The sequence below is a fragment of the Haliaeetus albicilla genome, chromosome 18, assembly GCF_947461875.1.
Source record: "Haliaeetus albicilla chromosome 18, bHalAlb1.1, whole genome shotgun sequence".
In the NCBI taxonomy this organism is placed as follows: Eukaryota; Metazoa; Chordata; class Aves; order Accipitriformes; family Accipitridae; genus Haliaeetus; species Haliaeetus albicilla.
Window position 1 is genome coordinate 26,167,851 of NC_091500.1, and position 22,088 is coordinate 26,189,938.

General features: G+C 41.1%; 2 protein-coding genes across 5 annotated transcripts in view; both read right to left on the reverse strand.

Moving 5' to 3' along the window:
* The window catches only part of LOC104317661 (glutathione S-transferase 3), a 113,708-nt gene extending 112,399 nt beyond the window's left edge, over positions 1-1,309 (reverse strand). Inside the window, exon 1 of the mRNA XM_069805961.1 lies at positions 1,304-1,309. The gene's annotated coding sequence lies outside the window, so the exon portion shown is untranslated. The remainder of the gene's footprint in view (positions 1-1,303) is intronic.
* Positions 1,310-2,255: 946 nt separating this feature from the next.
* The window catches only part of ELOVL5 (ELOVL fatty acid elongase 5), a 38,893-nt gene continuing 19,060 nt past the window's right edge, over positions 2,256-22,088 (reverse strand). For 3 of the 4 annotated variants that reach the window (XM_069805953.1, XM_069805955.1, XM_069805956.1), the window contains exons 2-8: positions 19,457-19,525; positions 17,343-17,530; positions 10,210-10,287; positions 9,401-9,572; positions 7,682-7,806; positions 5,647-5,781; positions 2,256-4,176 (exon numbers count right to left, since the gene is read on the reverse strand). In XM_069805953.1, the coding sequence (XP_069662054.1) occupies positions 4,045-4,176; positions 5,647-5,781; positions 7,682-7,806; positions 9,401-9,572; positions 10,210-10,287; positions 17,343-17,530; positions 19,457-19,514 (888 nt within the window). In that variant the 5' untranslated portion in view covers positions 19,515-19,525 and the 3' untranslated portion in view covers positions 2,256-4,044. The remainder of the gene's footprint in view (positions 4,177-5,646; positions 5,782-7,681; positions 7,807-9,400; positions 9,573-10,209; positions 10,288-17,342; positions 17,531-19,456; positions 19,526-22,088) is intronic. The other variant, XM_069805954.1, reaches the window with a different exon arrangement.

Here is a 22,088-nt window from a genome sequence, read left to right on the forward strand (position 1 = left end):
ATTGAATTCAGGTTTGCTTTTTAAACCAGTTCTTGCAACATCCTGATGATTACAACAATCACCTTTGTTGGTTCAGTAATTCTTGGCAAGAGGATGACAGTGACAATGTAAGGTTAATCTTCTGTACCAACGTAACTCAGCAACATTTCTCTAACACGAGATCTCTATCCATATTTTAATCACCCCCTGCATTACTTCAAGGGGATTCCCAGCAGTACCCACACTGTTAAAGTGATTTGGCCTCTGATTTTATTTATACTTTTCTTCTGCATCTAGCTTACTTTTACATCTCTTTTTTGAATAATGTGTACCTTTTAACAACATATATTCCAGTCTCATACATTTCTATCAAATTACACCTCAAGACAGCTACCAAATATCAAAGGTAGAATCAACCCCCAGAACAGCTCTCCATCAGGTTTGGGGCTTTGGGGGTTTCTTTGCCCCAGTTTTGGTGGCAGAAGTCCTATCAGAAGCTCCAGCACTTACTTAATACCTGCCTTGCATTAAGTAAAACACACAATCAACCACAAAGATTTCCTGGATGTCCAGAACTGTTCTCTGCTTTTCCACTACCCTCTGCCAACTCAGGAATCCCAGCGCCTGAGTGACCCCAGCCCCAGGGGTGGCTTTGCACATCCATGACACAGCACTCAGGGTCTTCACACCAGGACCGCTATAAGAAAAGCTACATTCTGGGCACTTGAGCTTACCTATCGCATCCACAGCTTAACAAAAGTATTCACCTCCCTCTCCATCACTCAGGCTGTAGGGCCCGAGTACAGGAAGAGACTTGGTCAGCTCATGAGCTCTGCAAGATCTTAACAGTTTGAAGCTTTGAAGGTCATTCACTCTGCAAGTAGGTACTGAAGCGTTTCATTTTCCTCAGCCGACTTTACATGAAACCTCTCCATCCCCTTGGCAGCAATTGGTCTTTTTTCCATCTCTCCGGCCTTTACAACTCGAAAAGTCCTTTCGGAGGACTCTTTTATAATCCCAAGCACCAACCACAGTTCTGTCTATTAGGAAAACCGCAGGTGCTTGGGGAATTGAGACAATCCAAAGGCTGTTCCTTGCCCCAGGCCAGGTAACGCGTTGGAAGCCGACCCAGGTAGGCAGACCCAAGGCTCCTGCCTCGGTCCATCAGTCTGGTTGTCAGTTATGGTAAAGTGATGTCTGATCTAACCCCTACAGCTCTCAGACATTTTTGAGTTGCTGCTGAGACTGTATGAGTACCCAGGAGCCACAATCTTCTACCTGCAGGTGTGAAAGCTACTGATGCTATACCTCTTCCCAAGACCACATCTCCTGCCAGTTTTGGACAAAGTCACTGGATCTACATGGTGCCAAACAACGATAAAGCCACCACATTTTGTCACCGTATGCTACTGACCTTGAAGGCTGGGTTTGGAGCGCAGCAGCCCGGTCTCTGCAGGCTCACTGGGGAAGGCCAGGTTGCTGCTGTGGCTTCTGCCTTCTAGGTACTGCCTGTAGATTTGGCTTATCATCCAAACAACTGCACCTTACTAAGCCCGGCTTAGAAAAACACTCAATTTCAAAGCTGATTTTGAACGTGCAGGAGACAAAACTGTCTCAGCAACCATCTCGGGTATTTGGAGCTCCCTCCCAGAGGAGACCAGCATAGCATGAAGCCACTGAGCCTTTCACACAAAGTGCAAAACCCATTTCCCTCGTCTACATTCCTTATCTTAAGACCCTGCAAGTGAGAAGACGGCTATGTAAGTAGTTCTGTTCTTACTAAGGCCATCACCAGGCTATCTGGGCTTGTTGCAATGCATTGATTAAACACTCAAATTGGAGAGGGCTCAGAAACAATCACTTAACAGCAAGGGGAGCTATAAGGAAATTGCAAAAATGCTCCCGTTCTGGAGAGAGGTATTGGTCCCATTTTATAGACAGGATATCTGAGGCGGAAAGTCCCTCTCGGCCACGTTAAGCTTTGCTGCTGACACTCATCGTCTTGGAGCCATTCGGGCTGCTCTGCATCCAGTGAGTCAGAAATCCCAGCGGGAGGTTTAATCCATCACACGGACAAGTATTTCTACAGCCAGGCAAGGGAACAGCATTTAGTAACAGCTAAAGGTTTATGTAAGGAATTTGTTACCAAATCTCTGGTACGCTAACTTCTCCAAATATCTGCAGCTGTCCTTCCATCACAACGGCTCCTCCTTGGCCTGACACAGGATGGGGCAATGCATTGTACCTGTACAAACCCACCAGAATTCAGGCAGAGATCATCAAAAGTGTTTTAATGATTAAACCATGTCAAACATTAACAATGTAGGTATATTCAGATGAGCCAAGGGTTTATTTCTAGCACATTTAGACAGCCTATTTTGAACATTATAGCTGCTGTACTGAGCTATGTAAAGACTCTGCAAACCAGTACCTAGAAATGAAGACACACGCACAAGCTTTGATAATGTAAACATAACAGACACTGTCTCCTTCAAAACAAGGAATGAAAACCCAAAAGGCTAGTAAGAGAACGTATTAATTCCCTAAGAGATGTGCAAAAATTTTTAAAAAGATTTAATTTAAAAAAAAAAATTAAACATGTTAAAACCGGCATTTATATAAATATCAAAAAACAAATAGTTAAACGTGAGCAACAACCAGCAGAATGTCTTGCACAATTCAATTTTTCAGATCTTAATGAATAAAATATTCATAAGCCAAACTCCACCACAGCAGATACCAGAATATCAGCAATAGATATTGGCTTTGTAACTGACTCCTCATATGTGCAAGGCAAGATTTTACAAGAAGGAGTAACTTTAACACGCACTCAAACCAAATCCTCAGATAACAAGCCAAGACATTACCGGTGATATACACAACTCACATTACAGAAACACACATTTCCAGCACATTTCAGTAACGTTTAAAAAACATCAGGTATGACTTAGACTGTTTAATTTTGCTTGTTTGGGGAAAAAACACGTTTGTGTTAGGCACATTTCAAAAATGAACATATGCTACATGAAGAGAAGTACAAATACCAACTCAAATGCAGACAATTCCATCAGAAAAGCATCTTTCCGTCTTCATTTTTAAATACGCTTTCAGATATGTCACAGACTTAAAACAGTAGCTCCTAATATGTGGATATGGCTATGGTAATAACACTTGAAATTCTGCCAGTTTCCATATTAAAAACCACTCTTCATTTAGCATTTAAGAATTCTCAGAAATAAGAAAAGAAAAAAACAGAGAGAAAAAAAAAGATGGGTCCACCCTGTATATACTCTAAACCTTAGAGACAATATTTAAGTCTTACTGGACTGTGTAAGCGCCAATTAATTTTACATTAGTGACATACTTCAAATAAAAAAATAAGATCTATTAAAAAGGTAAAATAACTTTTCCATCTGGTTTGTGACTGTTTAGTCAGTTAAAGCCAAATACACAAAAGTAAATGCGCCATTTCCAATTTCACTGTATCACGTAAGAGATACATAACATCATGTATCACATACAGAACAGTAAAATGATCAATGGATTCTTCTAAATGACCTTTTAATAAAAAGTCAGTCAACTGAAAAGTTGAAACATACCCTAATTTTTAAACCAGTAATAAGCTTTGGGCCCTGCTTTTTAATTTAAGGCATGTGTGTTTATCTACTGAAACCAGCATCGTACAAATTACCTCTACAATCACATGCATGATCTACAGTAAAAAAAATGGAGGTTTAGATTACAGTGTTCTCAAATTGTGAATCATAATTCAGCACCTATCATATTGACTAGTAAGGCAACAGCAGTGTCGGATACTATGATAATACTCCCTTCCACAGTCTATAGCGGGGTCAGTGACAGCCCAGAATTATTTTTAAACTTTAACCTACTTTTATGTTCTGTATACAGTTTCTAGGGTGTTTGCACTGGTTAAGTCCTACATAAATCACACTATTCTAGGCAGGAATAGTTACAGTAGCCGTTAGTATTAGTGCACAACTCATTGTGCTTACAATCAGATGATTTTGTTGTTGGGGTTATCAAAATGGTTTTTCAGTTTGGTCTTCAATCCTTCCTTTGTTTCCTTTGTTTCACATTGTTCTCAAGGGAAGAAAAGCTGTTTGTGTACCCGTTCACAGTGGCCGTAGAGCCATTCTGATACTCTTTCCTCCTCGAGGATGCCTTCTTGTTGTAAGTCTAGAATATATGGAAAGACACATGGTTTTGATAGATATAAATAACCACTTACTCAAAATAACTCAAGAAATCCAAAAGTAAACTTGCATCCATCACTTTTAAAGACCTCGTGCCAGTGGCAAAGTCTAACAAGCTCTAGCATTTTTTGTATATGAGGCTGTACTATGCCCTTCATTCATCACAGCAAGAGAATTAGTTCACCAGAAAAGAATAAGGCTTGGTAGTATGATGGTAGCATTGGTAGTGTTAAGTTAACAGTAAATTAGAAACCAGGGAAGCAATTTTATGAACAGACCATGGCAGAAGAATATACTCAAAATGACAAGTGAGGAAGGAGGTTTGATTCACTGCAGGTGACTATCTCAAACAAAGCCAGAACAAGAAGTGGGTAAATGAGAACAGTGAGTGAAGTTCAGAGACAGAAATGTCAAAGGAATTTGCACTGGCCAGCATGGGAAGCAAAAACTAACAGGATCAGGGAGGCGCAGGACACCAAAAAAAAAAATTACAGACAGTGAAAAAATATACATGGATTAGTCTTTGACAAAGGGGCTCAGTTGCCTGACAAGAGCGTGTTTCCCAAAATGTGTGTGTGAAAGAAAGTTAAAAGGTTAAAAGTTAAAATATGAGTAAAATCGATGAAGAAAGTCAAGTAATATTTGGATTATACTATCATGTTTAATCAGCACGTTCATATGCAGCAAGTGATATGAACCACAGAACTGATTTTAAGTAGTACTGGAAGATCAGATAGGGAAGCCTGCTATGTTTCCCCCCATGAATCACTCTTACCAGACCTGCAATGCTCAAATCTTTCAAGAGACATTTAAAATAACATAACAGAGTTTGCTTGTTTGGGGGCAGTAGGCTGTGTTGGTTTGATTTCCTGAAGCCGGGTACATCTTTGCACTGAGCCTGATTATGAACTCCTCAGAACATATACCAAGTCTGGATCTGTTCAGACATGAAATGAATTCTGTAGAAACACAACTCAAAATGCTAATTTTCCATACGGAAATACAAACAAATGCCTGTAAAGGTGAGCCAAAACCAGTTTTCTGTATCTTGGGAGTTTGGGAAGTTTCCCTGGATATAAAAGCAGCATTTCCCCTTGTAAGAGCAGTAATGAACAATTCCTTCAGGTGCTTCACAGGTTCACAGGCTGCTGGTTTTTTTCCAGACTGGAAAGCTGTTTCTTACATAAAGCTTTTCCTCTCCCTTACCTGCATTAGTAAAATGCCTTTTTGTGCCACTCCACTTGCTGAAATTACTAATCGTTCTGATTACAGAATGGATACAAAACATAAGAAGATTCGAAACTGGAGAGCAGACCAACAAGTATAGCACTTTAAGAACGTATGCACGTTACTGGAAAATAGCAAAAGGGTATTTCAAGCATATATTTCTGTAAACAGCTTTCCAATGATACAGCTAGCAGAATGCTACAGAGTCAATGAATATTACTTTTACCTGAATATAGAAATTTGTGAAGAGGATAATCAAAGAAATCATATAAGAAATCTGGAAATACAGCCACCCCTGAGGAAATGCACATGGCCAAACAACACCACAGCTGGTCTGGAAGATTGTCAGGACAAACTGAGTCTGGGGAGAGAGAAAAAAGAAAAATGAAGCACATTAATGCAAGAAGAAAAAAAGCCATTAGTGACCAAAATCTCATTAGTTATTTCCAAAACAATTATCAAACACAAAGTATTACATATTTTGTAAGTTTGTCTTCTCTGTCTTACTAACAGTGTAAACCTAAGTTAGCAGACATTCAGGTTGTGGTAGTCTGTTGTTTAAGTGTTTTTATTTGATTAATATTGTTCCATTTTAGAGCATCTTATGTAGAATTGATTTATAAATATACTAAGGAACAAAGACCACCTTCTCCCTAGTGAGAGCTCATTGGGGTTTGACTCTACCATCCTAACAGAGTAGATCTACATCTCACTGCTTCAGTTGCAAAAGATTTGAGGTCACTGGGTCTACACACAGATCCTACGATCCCCTCCCACAGACAGGGACTGCCTGACATATGGCTCCAGGGGAAGAATTTTTGGGGTAAAGGCTGCAGGGAAGCTGGGGAGGCAGGGAGGAGGACCAGGCTTTAATTACTTTCAATTAACTCTTTTGGAAAAACAGAGTTTGGGCTTAAGTGCTGCAGAGGGCCTTAGGCAAAATTCATCCTTACATGAAGGCTACCAGATTAGGGAATGTTTATTTTAAAAGGGAAAGACTGTTGTGTTCTGCTTTGCTATTTTGCTGGCCTAACAGCTATGCATGCAGAGCAGGCTGGGAAGTGAAAGCAGCTATGACAATAGCCAGGGGAGCAACCGAAGCACCAAGACACTTGCACATTGTAGCACTCAACCAGGATGAAGAACAGAGCCTAAATCTGGAAGGAAAAAAAACAACAAAAACCCCAAACCCACAAAGCAACCTCCCCCTATCCCAAACAATGATGCCCACTGCTATAATACTTTGCCATCCTTCAGGAAGGAAGGGTGCTAAAAAAAAAAAAAAAAAAAAAAAAAAAGATTTTGAGAATCAACACACTGAATTGCTGGCAGCAAATGTTATTAATCATCACCAGCAAATGTTAATAAACCTACTGACAGCTCTGAGAGGGTGCTAAGGGGGGCAGGTGGGGGAAAGATGATAAAAAAGTCTATCTCTAGGCTTCAGTTTCCCTACCTACAAAATGGGGAAGAGAGAACACCCATGCACATTTCCTTGTGGTATTCTGACTTGTTATACACATTGAAACTTGGTTCTTGTGCAGTATCACTACAGCATCTGCCATAATGCTTAATTTCATTGCTCTTTTCACCTCCAGCACACAGCATTCGGGCTTTATCACTGTACACACAGGAAACAATACAAATGGATACAAGGAGTCCAACACAGAATTACAAGAGAAAAAAATCTGCCCATTTAAAGTGCAGGAGACCAGAAATATTGAACAGTTTTTAATAAACCATTTACAACTGCATGCAAAAGTGAGACAGAAAAGCCATTGTCCTGCAGGACTAGAATGAAGAGCCTTGTTAGCAGTGGATTGTGTTGCAGTGGTTTCTGGTCTGTCATCTCAACATCAGCCTGAGCAATCAAGCACAGAGAAGAGTGTGCTAGCTCAAGCAGGCTTGGAAGAAAAGCTTCTCCCTCCTCCCTGGCTAGTGAGTCCCAGGAAACCCAGCACTGCGACACCCAAATGCATCTAGCCATACAACATGGGGGGGGGTGGAGAAAGATCCCACTGATCTCAGCACTGATTTGTGTTCACCATCAATGCCCAGCTCCCCATTGTCCTGAAAACAGAGCAAATGGAGGTGCAGAAGCTGGATTTCTAAGGTGGTTTAGGTGCTTGAAGATGTAGAAGGTACTAGCCTTCATTCTCCCTTCTTCTACCCCCTGCCAAAATTTTCTAACTCGGTAAACACAAGAGGACCTCATCACAAATACAAGAGCCTGCTGAAGCACTGAAGAGCTAATCACTCACCAGCTGCCCCTGAGTGATGTACTTCTTCCACCACAGATAAGGACGCATTGCTGGAACAGCAGACAATCCATAGTAGGAGTACATGAGGACATGGATAAAGCTGTTCAGTGTGGCACCAAAGTAAGCTAAAAAAAGGGCAAAGGAAAAAAAAAATACACTGCATTACCAGGAACACGCTGTTACATGGAACCTACAAAAATAACAAGTTCAAAATGTTACTATTTAAAATATGTTACTATTTAAAATATGATTTCTCTTAGAAGAAAGGCAAGAGATTGCACACACCTCCCCCCGCCCCGATTTCATTTCTGCTCACCCAACAGAGTGGCTGAGCTGCTTTGCAGCTGTGCACTTTATACCAACCTTTTGGGTTTGTTTCCTCAATTTCTTCTTTTTCACATCTACATTACAGCTTCTCAGGGAAACTGAGGAAGCTGATAAAAAGGAGGCACATAAACATGCCCAGCAATCGATAGCTTTACCCATCTCATTTTAGGCTTATTTCACTTCCTTCCAGGCAAGAGCCTATTTTGTCATTTATAACCAAAAGCAACAGGTATCTTCAGAAACTGCCAGTTAGCCATTTTATTTGTCCTTGTTTACAGCACCTTTAGTCATTAAAGAAACTTTTAGCTTAAAACCAAACTGCACAGAACTGTGATGACCAAGTTGAACATAAAGCTTGGAACGGAAGAAGAAAAACACATCACTAGAAATAGCACAAAAGTATTTTCAAGACCACACAAACACAAGATAGACTCTAAGTATCTGCGCTTTTGACTGTTGTATAAACAGGGATTGACTTCCCTGGAGAAGAATGTGGTTCCAGATGCACACTTTTTATAAGTTCAGTGTTACTCACTGTTGTGCCAACAACATGAAACAAATACGAGTTTCTATGTTGTTTGGCTCAGAAAACAGACTCCTGAGCAACTCAGCCTTCCTGAGCAACGCAGCCTCTTGGTCTGCGCTGCCTGTAGTTCACATCCACTGGATTTGAAATGTTTTCTCTTGGATGAGTGTTCAACAAAGCCAGTTATCTATAAGCTGCACATCTGAAGCACAACTGAGCCATGCTAATGCAGTTAGGAAACTAGATGCCAGCTAAAAGCAATGAAATTAAAGAATCAAAGCAAGATTGCCAGACATTAGCAGGATTTAGACAAGAGAGACATGGAAATCTTCCACTTAAGATGCATTTAGTCAAGTTCATTAGTGCTCAGGGCACAAGACTTTAATTGAAATCATTTGTTATGGCTAGTGGTATAATGAGATTAAATTAAGAAAGTAACATCTCAAGTAAACTTGACAGATACAAGGACAAGAGTCACTATTAGCCATCTTGCAGCTGAAACAAGCTTCTAGTCCTGACCTGGAAAAGAGTATTGTTTCATTAGAGGGTCTGCAACCACTGCAAAAAAGAGAAAGCAAGGTTGACAGGTATCAGACCTGGACTACTGCAGCTGATAAATGTCACGCTGCCACAAAAATTCTTCAAACTACGTAGGCATGCCTTTTCTAGAGGCTCTGCAGGCAGCTTAGTTCCTGCAACTATCTGCAATAGTTGCAATTCTGCAATAGTTGCAATTCAGCAAAGCAGCTTAATATGGGACAGAACAAAACCAGCAGCTGAAGGTACTGGAGATATTTGGTTTGACCAAAAGAAAACTAAAACAAGGCCCCTGTTGCAAGTGTTCCCCACTGTAACCCCATACTTACAGTGACCACAAGGCACCCAGTTCATAACAAACCACCAAATGTTCAGCATCGTTGCATGGTGGTAGACATGCAGAACGGTGATCTGATGATTATTTTTCCGCAAAATGAAAAAGAAGGTATCCATGAACTCAATGAGTTTGGAGAAATAGTACCACCAGAGGACACGTATGATCTAGAAAGGAGGAAACAAGTTTTAGAAGCATTGTACATTGGGGGGCTTTCAAGCCTTTTGCTATCTAAGTAATTAAAATCCAGATTCTGTCCTGCACTACTTGGATTGAAGACACTGTTGAGATCTTCTGTAATGCTTCTGCCTCAGGTCTCTCCATAGGACATCTAGGTACAAACCCATAGCTACAGCTGAAAACAGGATAACAAAGACTGTTTTACGAAGCTATTGCTGTGCACTGGAGGTGTCCTGGGAGAAACAAGAAAATATTTAACCAGAGTTGGTCCTGCAGTGCTCTCTGTAAAGGAGAGGTCCAAACAGTGACCAGAAGAAATCATCACCACATCCCAGAAGAAGGGGAGTCACAACACAGTGGTTGGATACAGTCTGAAGACCAAGCCCTTGTTTTTTGACCTGGGAACACTTGAAAATTTACAGATAATTACTCACCAAAATACCAACTATGAATATATTGTAGATAAACTATTATGTTTGACAATACATTGCCCATTGTATTGTAAAAGGAGGGAAAAAAGCATATAGTTTGAACAAAATCCCCATAATCAAGTGTTCTGCTCTCCACTTAGACACAAGCAGACAATCTGAAATGTTATTAGCTACAAGTCTCATTGTACATTACCTTCATATCAGCTTCTCCTCCACTGTGTGTATCCTGACAGAAGAAATTGTATCCTCCTTCCCATACTCCTGTCACCAGCTGAGAAGATCAAAGAATAAAGTGTTATTTGGGGAGAAGGCTGCACATGCAAACCTCCACAGCAGGTCTGCCAAGACATCTGGTGTCAAGGGACACATGGGCACCCAAGTGTGGCATTAGGTTGAGTTCAAGCTCCAAGCAGTGATCGAATCATAGTGGAGGGTGAATTAACAAATTCTTCCAATTGGGGTATACCAGAATAAAAATAGGAGGTAGCATCTTATCCCACATAGGGTATGTGTGTTTTGCACAGTTATATTCCAGACAGATGATCAAGAAATACCTTTCCTTCTTGGCTGATGATCTCATTGTTGGAGAAAGTGAACAACCAAAGTAAAGTAAATATATTTTTCTTCTGATTATTTTTGGAAAGAAAAAGTTACATTTTAAAGAATTTTAAAAAATTTTATACACAGAGATCTGACTACAATTTTTTCAACTGTGTAACCAAGCAAATCTTCAGCTTTGCTATCCTTACCAGCTAACAACTGATGGTTTACTCTATTGAAATTCTTCAAGATCTTTTTAAATAATTCACTCATCCTGAGTACATTACATTCTTCCCAGTACAAGTGACTTCCTCAGCAGGATATGCCGTTGCCTGCCTGACTTCCTGGCATAAAAGACAACACCCCAAACATGACGGAATTACTTTTAAGAGTAACGACCTGCTATTAGTCACGAGAGGATGACGGGGAGCCCATTGCCGAGGGGCTGGCTGAAACCTCCGAAGCAGCAAGAGGCCAGCGGGATGTCCATGTCCCACCTCTTCCTCCAGAGCAGAGGGAGAGGCTGAAACGGGCTCTGGAGGAGGCTGAGGGACAGGGGAGATGGAGGGGCAGGACGAGGGTGGGATGGGAGAAGGGAGCGGGAGCAAGGACAGGAGCGAGCTCCCCTTTAATATCGCAACAGAAGGGATCACTGGATGTTGTTTATAAAGGTGTTTTTCCTCTTGGGAATAGCATGAGGAGAGGAGTAACAAATTTAGACAATTCCCAAGTGAAAAAAAGAATTGTCAGCTATCCCCCAAAAAACATTTTAAAGGGAGAGACAGAGTCCTGCACAAGCAAGTTGTCCCTTTTTGGCCTTAACTATGCTCATGCAGAATAAAAAAGAGCTTTGCAAAGCCACGGTGGAGCACTCTTTGTACCATAAGTCATTTAAAATCATCACTTGATTAAAGGACTACAGTAACTAGTACGATTAAATGCTGCTCAGAACTGTGAATGGAAAGCTAATTCTGAAAGGTACAATAAAGATTATCGCTTAAATGATCTACCTCTTCCTAATATTATTTCTTTCATGCCTCATTTTCCCCCTAAATTAGCTTTTAAAATACCCAGTCAGCCTAGGTCATTATTTTTGACCACCTGAGACAGAATTATTGCCACTATTTAGGAGAAAAAAAATAAAGACATCTAGTTACATCATAACATATAGACCTGGAATTATCTCATGTATTAGAGATAAATCAATACCACCCTGCCAGAGTGAGAGCAGGGCAGCCGTGCACATCAATTGCAGACCCAAGCAATTTCTCTATCCAAGCAGCAAAGGGAACACAGCCATGGGACGACTCCTCTCCCGGCCATAAGGCAGGCACGGCTGTGCAAAGCACACCAGTTTAAAAGTGGTACCCCACTAAAGGACTGGAGCAAGCCTTGCACCAAACCGCTCTTAGGGCACCGAGGAAAAGCCTGTGCGGCTTCGCGAGTGCCCGCCAGTCCCTCAGACAGAAGACCACATTGTGCTGTGATCATGTTGTTAAGAGCTTACAGATGTTTTCATACAGTTCTCATAGTTCAAGGAAGTGTTAGGAATAGAGGGATAATCACAATGTTCATATTGTAATTAATCCAAATAGCATCCATCACTGACACTGCAGCCCATAAACTTCTTCCAAGGAAAGGCTAGCATAGTGAAACCCAAAGAGCTTTCCCTGCAAACAATACAGGTTCGCTACCTAACGCGTAACGCAACCAAAGGTGTCTGGATGGATCTCAGCTCTCTGAAGGGCAAAGGCATCAGTGTGGCTATAGCTAGCTTCAGCCAAACTCGAGTGCTCCCTTGTTTCCAGAAGAGCATATAATAATATGCTAGGACCTGCAATACTCTCACAGCCACAGGGGTTTAAATGATAGAAACAAAGCAATGTTTGTAGGAAAGGGTAACATCTTTTATAATATAAATAGTTACTATAGTTATTATTATAAATAATAATTAATAAATTAATTATGATTAAATAATTTAATCCCTCCCTTTACAGAAGGAACTAAATGGTGAAAAGCTGCTACCACTGCACACAAACTGCCACTGCTGCCCATAAACCTTGCTCGGTGCAAGGTACAACTCATAGATAATCCTTTTCCTGAGTTAGCCGGCTGCTTCTTTGCCTGGCACCACTATTTCTTGCACCCACAATACTTTCAGCACACGCTGGAAGGCTTCAGAAAACAAAACCAATGGGCCACTCTGAGCCCTGACCACGAGTGGTTCCCAGATGGCTCTTTGATACACGGGGCTGGCTGTACGGCACCGGGGAAGCTGCTTACGTGCCACCGAGAAGGCAATAAACAGAGGTGTCATAAAAGGCTTCCAGGATGGCCAGAGTTTCTAACCTCTCCCTACAGCTACTGTACAGCAGACCTCAACTTGCCCAGCAACAGGCTGGTGGCTCCTCAGCCACCCCAGGCTTGAGACAACCTTTCCCTGCCCGCTGTCCCGAGGAAGTCCTTCATCTTCAGGTTGGCAGGAGCCCAGGCTTGCTAATGGCACTGCTGATGCACAACCACGGGCACATCTTCTCTTGAGAAATTAACCTGTCCAGAAAAGTCTGACTACAATAATTTTCAGAGTACATGATTTTTTTAAACGACACAAAAAGAGACAGCTCCTTCATAGGCCGATTAAAACGGTACTCAAAGTCAATGTTAAGTCCCTCAGCTCAGGGAAAAACCCTGCAGCTCAAAGCTGCTCTTGTGCTCAAGCAACTCATACTTCCTTCCCCTGCGTTGAAATCTTCTTTTTTATATTGCTTCCATTTTGTAATTCCATTGCTGAATTCTTTAAAATGCTGTGGCATGTGCTTTTTTAATCAACTCTGCTACCAAAATAAAGCAGCACACTAACACCAGTCCGACTGGGCTGTAGGAGAAGTGTTATGGGGAAGATTTTGTCTTCTCGTGATAAAACCAAAGTCTGAGACTCACTGGAGAGGGGCAGATAAGGGACCCAGCACTGCATCACGCTGTCAAGGTGTGATGGGTTTAAGAGCTTCAAAATACAGCTAGATTAGAGTGAAAAGAAACAGAAGTTCACGTGTCCAAGCAAAGAAAGCAAATGCCTGCAGAGATAGGAAATTTTGTCTTTACATGAACACAGTCACCTCCGGACAGAGATAACGGCTTCGGGACCTGTAGACAAAGAAAGGGGAGAGGAAAGAGCAGCCTGGCAGCGAGCTACCACCCGCGGCTCAGGTGCCACGGCTCCCCTTCACCAAGTCCCCTCCGTCCTAAAACAGGGTGCGGCTCTTAGGATGCCCTTCCTTCAGCATATGCAACACCCCTCATCAGGAAAATCTGAGGCTTTTCTCGGGCAGGTTCAGTAGGGAATTCATTTTTTAGATGAAGAAAAAAGACAGTAAAGAGGTGACTTAAAGTCTGACTTAAAGTCTGCAGCTGACCAGTTTTCTCGAATTTAAGTCCGGGTGGTCCGGATCACTTGGATAGTTTTGCTAACAAGCACTCCCGAAATAAAATAGGTCTGCGTGCCATATAACTGGGTACCTGGCACTCTCCCTACTTCGCCAAATTACCCAGCCGAGACTCGAGCAGAGAGTCACGGGACCTCCTCGCAGCGTTGCGAGACAGCTCGACTTGTGATGCCAGCGTAGACCGTGAGACGGGTGGAAGCAGTGCTGCCTCGGCGGCTCGTTCAGATACAGCCGTGCCAGCCAGCGGGCCATTAACCCCTGTCCTATAACCCTCTGCCAGCTGTCCCGCTACGCGCCTTCTCCACCACGCAGGAGGCCACCCCTTCCTGCCCTTGCCCAAGGCAGGAGTGTGATTTCCCCTCAAAGTCCAAGCCCTGCAGATTTATACAGAATAAAACAGTACTTGCCCCTAATGAGCAGCCCCTGTTCTTGAAGTAGGGGAGTGACAGGTCAGCCTGGAGAAACCTCTCCTGCTCCCCTAGGTCTGCCTTGCCTTTTATATCGTCTGGGACAAGCACAGGCCACTACTCTGTTCTGCTAGTACCAGAACCCAGCCCGGTCACTAAATGTCTAAATAAATAATTTATAGCAAGTACACACAGAAACTACCATCTTAGGAATTCCAAATAAGAAGATTTCTAGTGATTTTAAGATAAGGTTATATTATATTACATTAGTAGACCAAATGGTACAAATACATAATAACTAGAATTATAGAAACCCTACAATGCAAAATTTTTTTCCCCCACATTATTGCATACAAACATGCAGATGTAAAGGCCAGAAAACCAAGTAGGTCATCTTTCTCATCCTAGTTGGGAGGATGCCTCACCTTAACATCCTGGTTTGGTCGCATAATATTTAAATTGAGCTGTGATGCTATGAATCATGACCTGAACCACCACAGCCGTAACTCAGGAAAAACTCCAAAGCAGTGTTTCAGGTATATCATATGCAAGCTATTAAAGCAGCTTATTTTCAGACAGGCTACTAAACAAGTTCATAAGTGGTGATGTTTTATGACTTTCCTCAAACTAGGACTGAAAGAAGTTTAATCCAGCTGAAACTTAAAGTGACAACAAGGAAGAGCACAGGAAGTTACATTTATTTTTTGAATGCTGCTCTTCACCATTTTATTTTAAAAGTGAGTACGTGTACTATAAAGTGCTACTGATGTATGGCTAATCCTTCAAAGCCAAATTTCCACGACTGACGTGATCCGAGTGAGAGTCTCGCCTGCTTTGCACTGACACAGGTAATTGCGGAGGCACTACAGCTAGAGAACGTACCTGGAGGTGCGGGAAGCTGATTTTTTTTTCCCTATCACCTGGCCCTTCAGCTCTCTCCCTGCAAACATCAAGCAGCACGGCGTTATGTCAGCACAGTTCTCTACTTGGCAGCACTTCTATGGGATCAGTCCTTTGTTGCAGAACATCGCTTGCCCTCATGTCTAGCTTGTAAGTGCTGTCAAACGCCTTCTATTGCAACTATCATGAGTTTAATAGTCTTCATAGCACTGTAGTATTGTGTATTCCCATTTATAAAGAGAAGCTATATTTACAACAATACCAATGAACACTTCCATATAGATAATGTTACGTTAAGAGCAATATTCACTTTGATGTCAAATGTTTCACTATATAGGAAGGAAGAGCCTTAATATTCACTGTATTTTAGTTGTCTCATTCCTTCACAATATAAAAGCTGTTCAGCTGGTTACAAGTATGAGGACTTCTTCAGCATACAATAAATAGTCCTTTTTTGGTAACCAGTTCATTGTTAGCAAGAAAAAGGCATTTATAAGATCAACAGTTCAGATCTTTTCTATTGTTTAAATTTATCAGCAGGTTCTGCAACATGCAGAATGTTACAGTAATTTTCATTTGGAAACTATGAGTATTATTCCAAGTATTCAAGGAAAAAAGACTGGCTATCCTGAGAGTTTTATCCACACTTAGTACAAGTGAAGAAAAGTCTGCACTTGTAAACCCTCAATAACGTAACTGGAGGTTAAAACAATAGATTATTATATAATTATAAATAATATCTGCATAAAATAATGCAGACGTTGTACATGAAGTCCACAGCAACACTACTTTTAGACAAATTAAACAGATCAACACACAATTTTTTCTGGATTATAACATCCTGACAGGGAGGTTAGAAATGTAAACCCATCAAGATTACAAGTTGTTCCAAGTACCTACTGAATCCAAAACTGCTCCCCCTAAAGAATTAAGTATCAAAGTTCTTAATAAACCAACTCAGTAACCTTTGACTAGATAATTCACTATGCAAGAGAAATAACTTCAAATTTTAAATCACTTCCTATCTAAACACTCACCTTGTAAAACACTATAGAATTAACTACAAACTTAAAGGATTACAGCTTGCATATACTTCTAAGCAAATGCCAAAAAGAAAAAAAGAAAGGAAAAAAAAACCCAAAAGAAAAGAAATTAGTAGTTTTAGCTCTAGCTTGTAATCGCATGTTGAAAATGAAATCTCTCCTTACAGAAAGGAGAAACACTTTTGGTTAAAAGCAAGCCAGAATATTCTGTACATGAAAGCCACACACTCAATCATTTTCTGACCACATTCTTATTTACACTGCCATAGTTCTTCATTTTCACTTTAATAAAAGCCATACAATTATGAGTAAAAGCAACTAAAGTGCTCTCTGGGAAGTGGAAAACTTGATACTGCCTAAATCTTTGTTTTGCTAGGAAAGAAAATAAGTCCCCAGAAAGTCCAATTCAGTTTGAAATATATTTGTATGTTCAGATTTTAACTTCCAAGAAACAGATGAATCACAACAGCATCAGTGCAATTGTTTCAGCAGAACTAAGAGGACACAAAAGAAGCTATTGCAAGCTTACAGAAATAGATGTGAAGAGTGCATGCATGATTAAAGACATTTAAATAAAACACGTTTTGCACTCCAAATCAAGCCATAGTTTTGCTACAAAGTACTTTGTACAATACACCAGCACAATCACGTTGGCGTGACTTCTACGCAAGGAGGAGTTACTGAAGGAGTAGCCAGGTTCATGCTGAAAGATCAGGCCTTCACTTGCACTGAGCAAAAGAAGGGCATTTGAAACATTGCTAACCAAGGTCAGCATAGATGTTTAAGGCAAGATTTGTTTCATACCATCCCTAGTGGTAACATTACAGCTATGGTTTTCTCCCCTGACAAGTGACATTGAAGAATGGGTGCAACACTTCTGCAGATGTTTCCCCAGGTTTAGGAGGACTGTCCTTGGAGATCATTTTCAACATAAGCCAATATAATTAAAACAGATACTGCAAAATAACCCCGACCCAACCCCTTTTCTCCTACCTCATAAAACATATACAGAGAAAGCAGTGTAAGTCCAAGGTTGTAGACCACTAGAATACCCCTGCATGAGAACGGTTGCTTATTCCGCATGTACTTTGGTCCTAGCCATACGATTAGTAAGTACAAGACTGAGAAGATAAAGGTAGGTGTATAGTTCTCCAGAAGAAGCCATCCTTTTACTCTGGGGTCTGAAACAAACAAAAACATACAAACACTTAGATTTTGTAAGGGGAAGAGTTCAATGCATCCAGAAAAAGCTGTACCCAAAATGCTTCTAGCACCAGAATACTGGAGAAAGATGAAGGAAGAGCAGCAAGCCCTTTTATTAAGGGCCACACTGCTAATTACAAACAACCTTTCCAAACACCAAGATTTTAGTTACACAGTTGTTAAAGAAAGCAGAAATTATTACCTTCCTGAGGCAAAAATATTCTTAAATTGTTACTGCTATTATTTTTAAATACTCATTACCATTCAGAATCGTCGTCCATCTTGAATACCACAGATGAGCTTAAGTTCTAAAGAAAAGCTTCAACAACTATCTCCCCCTTATTCTCTGAAACTAACCTTTCCCAACAGTACGCACCTTATTTCCTCACAAAGCCAGCAAAGCTAAGAGTGAAGCAGATACCTTTGTGGTTATTGGTGGATGATCCTGATGATTATTTTCTAATCAATGCTAACCCAATTAGACTTACGTATGTGCTACTCAAAAGGATTAAATTTTGGAGTGCTTGTATGAGCAATGAAACACAGAGCAGTCAGTCCAGTCTAACCAACCAGTCCGGTTGGCAACATGTCGTAAAGCACATAAACCACCCCGAATAAGAGGATCTCAGGGGAACACTTGGGACAAGCGCGTGATCCTTTTGAACCACAACTGTGTTATCCATACCCAGCAACAGCACGGTATTTCACTCCTCTCACTTAAGTTGACCCAAAAGATTGAAACCAAGTTTACCAAACCATAAATGAACAATTCAAGTATTGCTGGCATTCACAGCCCTGACTTAATTTTAAAGTAGTCATATGCGGATGCTGAATGTGAGAATTGAGGCCTTAAAAGATAAGTTGGGAAGTAGTTAAGAAAGCCGGGCAATCATTTGGATTTGCTACCTTTATGGCTCATTATTTTGAAGACATGGGAAATATAGACTATATACCAGCACATGCAATAAGTTATCTCAGAACATCTAGACTAATTTAAATGGGCTTAGTATGAAGAGCAGGGCAACAAGGGCACCAACCTACTAAAAGCAAACAGAAAACACACTTTGAGGGATCAGAGGCTTGTTTCACCTCCTGTGGACTTTGTCCTGCAAGGAAGCAGCACCACCACCGGCGTTTCACTGGGACAAAGAAAGAGGTAGAAAAGACGCTACTGAAGCAATTGGAGGAAAAAAGCACATGCCACTGAGCAGCTCTGCTATGCACACTACGTACTGGATGATGACATTTAATCGCTCCTGGTCAGGACCAGGTGGAACAGGGCCATCCCTACCCTAGCTGGAAACCCTCACCATGAGGCCACTACCTGTCCCGGTCCCACTGCCTCTCCCTTCCTCACGCTGACCAGAATTGCTGTTCTACACTTGTAGACTTTTTCCCAGTGAAAAATCTACCAAAACCATTGTTTCTTTAAAAAGAATGGTTTCAAAGAAGCAATTGTTTCCAAAAACTACAGATTTTTTCAGTGAAAAATTTCTTAGAAGCTCTAGGTATGAAGGCAAGAGTATTTTTATTTCATCAAATGGAAATTAAAAAAAGATTTTTTTAAATAAAAGCTATTATTAAATTCTAAAAAAAAAAAAAAAGACTTATCTGAGTGAGATAAGTCATTCACTAAGACTAACAACACGAGCTTAACTGATAGTAAGAATAGCACCTATGATTGTCATAGGTGAAAAATAAACAGCTCTTCAAGTCAAAAGATCAGAAGCATTGAGTAGACTTTTTTATTTATTACAGAATCACACATTTTGATGCTTTGCAGACACTAAAGAAAGTAGTCACCTGTCAAAGTCAGGATGTTAGAGGGAAGCTGTTTCTTATGCTCTAGTATCTGCACTTAAATATCAGTTTTATTTATGTATTTAATTTTTGACAAGTCTTACCTCTGGGTCCAAGCCAAACATCAAGGTAGCTATTGATTGTTTTATCCAGAAGTTCCATTCTACAACCTACTGAAATGGAAAGAAGAGGAGAAAGTTAGTTCTTCAGCTGACAGAAATAGTTTAATCATCTGAATACCATCTGTTAGGGTTAACAATGAAAATACTAATATGCAAAAATTGCAGCAGATACACTAGACATTACCAGCATATATAAAGTTCATAAAGTTTATTTTAGTCTCAGAGAGCCACTGGTGTAAGAGCACTGTTTCCCACTTCAGTATTTAATCATGAATCTAGATACAGAGAAGCTTAAAATAATGAGTTCAGATTAACCCGAAGTTCTTTTTAATTCTGTATTTTTAAGTGCAAATACAGGATGACATCTTGCAAGATCCCTCTGCAAGGAGTAAGAGGAGGAGGAAGAGAATTGGACCTTGAGAAAGCCAGCAACATTGAAATTCTCAAATAAATACTATGAAGCTCTTTTAACAAAGAGCCTTGAATAGCTGGCAACGCTAGCTGGGGAGGAGGAGGGAAGGATAAAAAAAGGGAAAACTGGCTCTGCTATCACTTTTGCGGCCAGGTGACTGATTACACCTCTGATTAACAGCCCATAAAACCAAGAGATCAACAGTCACGAAATGACAGAGAGAGCTGCAGAGGAAGGGAGAAAACATTGCAGTTCGTGACATGAACATCTCCAGTTCCAGAAACTGCTTACTGGCAAGACATTACCAGATAAAACTCATCCAACATCAGTACAGTAGAATGATTCAAATGTTACCTGTCAGCTCCTCACATGGCCAGTATTTATTAGTAGCACCTGGTATATACTCTGAGGTACATAAGCCGCTGTACCTCCCTAAGGCTAAAGCAGGAAAGAAGGAGTGACACTTTCCACAAGCAGGGACAATTGCACATGAAGACATTCTCAAGAGAAGCGGGTCATTTTCTTCTTGATTAAAAAACCACCACCAACAAAAAAACCCAACCAGAAAACCAAAACCCAACACCTCCCAATTTCTTCTTTTCTATCCAGAACTGTACTGAACCTTCACTACAATTATTTTATCCTTTTTTAATAGGATAGTTTTCACTTCTTCATGTTTCTCCCCCCCGAAGTGCTAAGATTAATGGCAATTTTTAGTTACAGGGAAGTAATGTAAGCAACACATAAGCTGTCAACATATCCACAGCACAAACTGAAATGACTACGCAAGTTTACACATAGTTGCTAACAACAAAAAAGTTCATCTTTATTTTTTTGGTTGTAGTTAAAGAAACATGTCCCTTCCACCTGTGAAAACCCTGCCTTAGGGGATTTCTGATTTATGCAAGTAAAACGAATAGTAGGTCTTCTGGTTTTAGTCAGCTGGGACCAACACCTCCATTTCTTTCGAGTCCAGCAAGAAATGCCAGGCAGGATGCAAATGACACCCCCTCCCCAGTCCTGCCGCCTGGCCCCCGCAGGGGCTGCGACTTCCCACGGGACCAAGAAAACACAACGGGTTTGGATCCACGCATTCCCATCGCGTGGTCTTCTGTGCAAGCCCACATCCCTTCCACCGCAGGGCTCCAGGCAGGAGGCTGACGCGCTCACCGAGGATTTCTGGCTGCAGCCCAACCCATTGTTTCCCACAGGGCTCTCGGGGACACGCGCAGAAGAGGACTTTCCCCTCCGCATGCATGAAGTCTTTGTACCGCGCTGGACTACGCAAGGGCACAGAAATGTCCCTGGAATCTGGTCAGCAGGCACAAACAGAGGAGCTTGATTAAAATAACCGGGAGTGTTAAAAGTCTTTTGCAGTCCCGATTCACACCAGTTTTATTTTCTGACTGAAGAAGCCTGGCCCAAATAAGCACACACTTCACAAGAAGGTGCATTTTGGGGATTACGTCATCTCACCAGCTATGACACACAAACTGCAAGCACTTGCATGAACGGCCACAGCATTGGCATGCTGGTGTCCTGGGAATAAGGAAATTTAACTGAGAAGGCTATGCTATGCTACTAGAAGTATGAACATCAGGAAGACTGTGAGAAATGAGTACATAATTTCCAAGGACTAGAAAGTTATTCAGAGCAAGCTCTTCTCCCCCCCCCCTTCTTTTTTTTTTTTTTTTTAAATCTGTCAGCTATTAAGTATCACCAGGAAAAGCACTCCCCGGCGGATAATTCATTTTGTTGCTTGAAATCCCCATTTACTCAATTTGTCTGTTGCTCCTTTGATCCAGTACCAATTGATTTAGTTATGCAGCACTGCATCATCCAATAACCCAGCATCTGCACCTGACTTCAACTCCCTTTTTTGCAGAGGAAGACTTCAGATCGGAGAGGTTTTTTTCAAAAACAAAGGTTCGTTGTACGAAAATATACAAAAAAGCTCAATTCAGAACTGACTTACTCTATACCGTTGTTTGCTGGTCACTGAAAATGCAGATATGTAAATGAAACAACTAAGAAAGCAGAAACAAACTCCACCTAGCTATAGCAAAGACAGCAAGAAATGATACTCAATGTTCAACCGTTCCATAAAATTAGAGGAAAAACTCATTCCCCAAGAGGAGAAGGCTTTCTGCAGAGGTCTGCGCTCTTTTGGGTTGCTACTCGCAAGCAGCTTTTTGTGCCAGC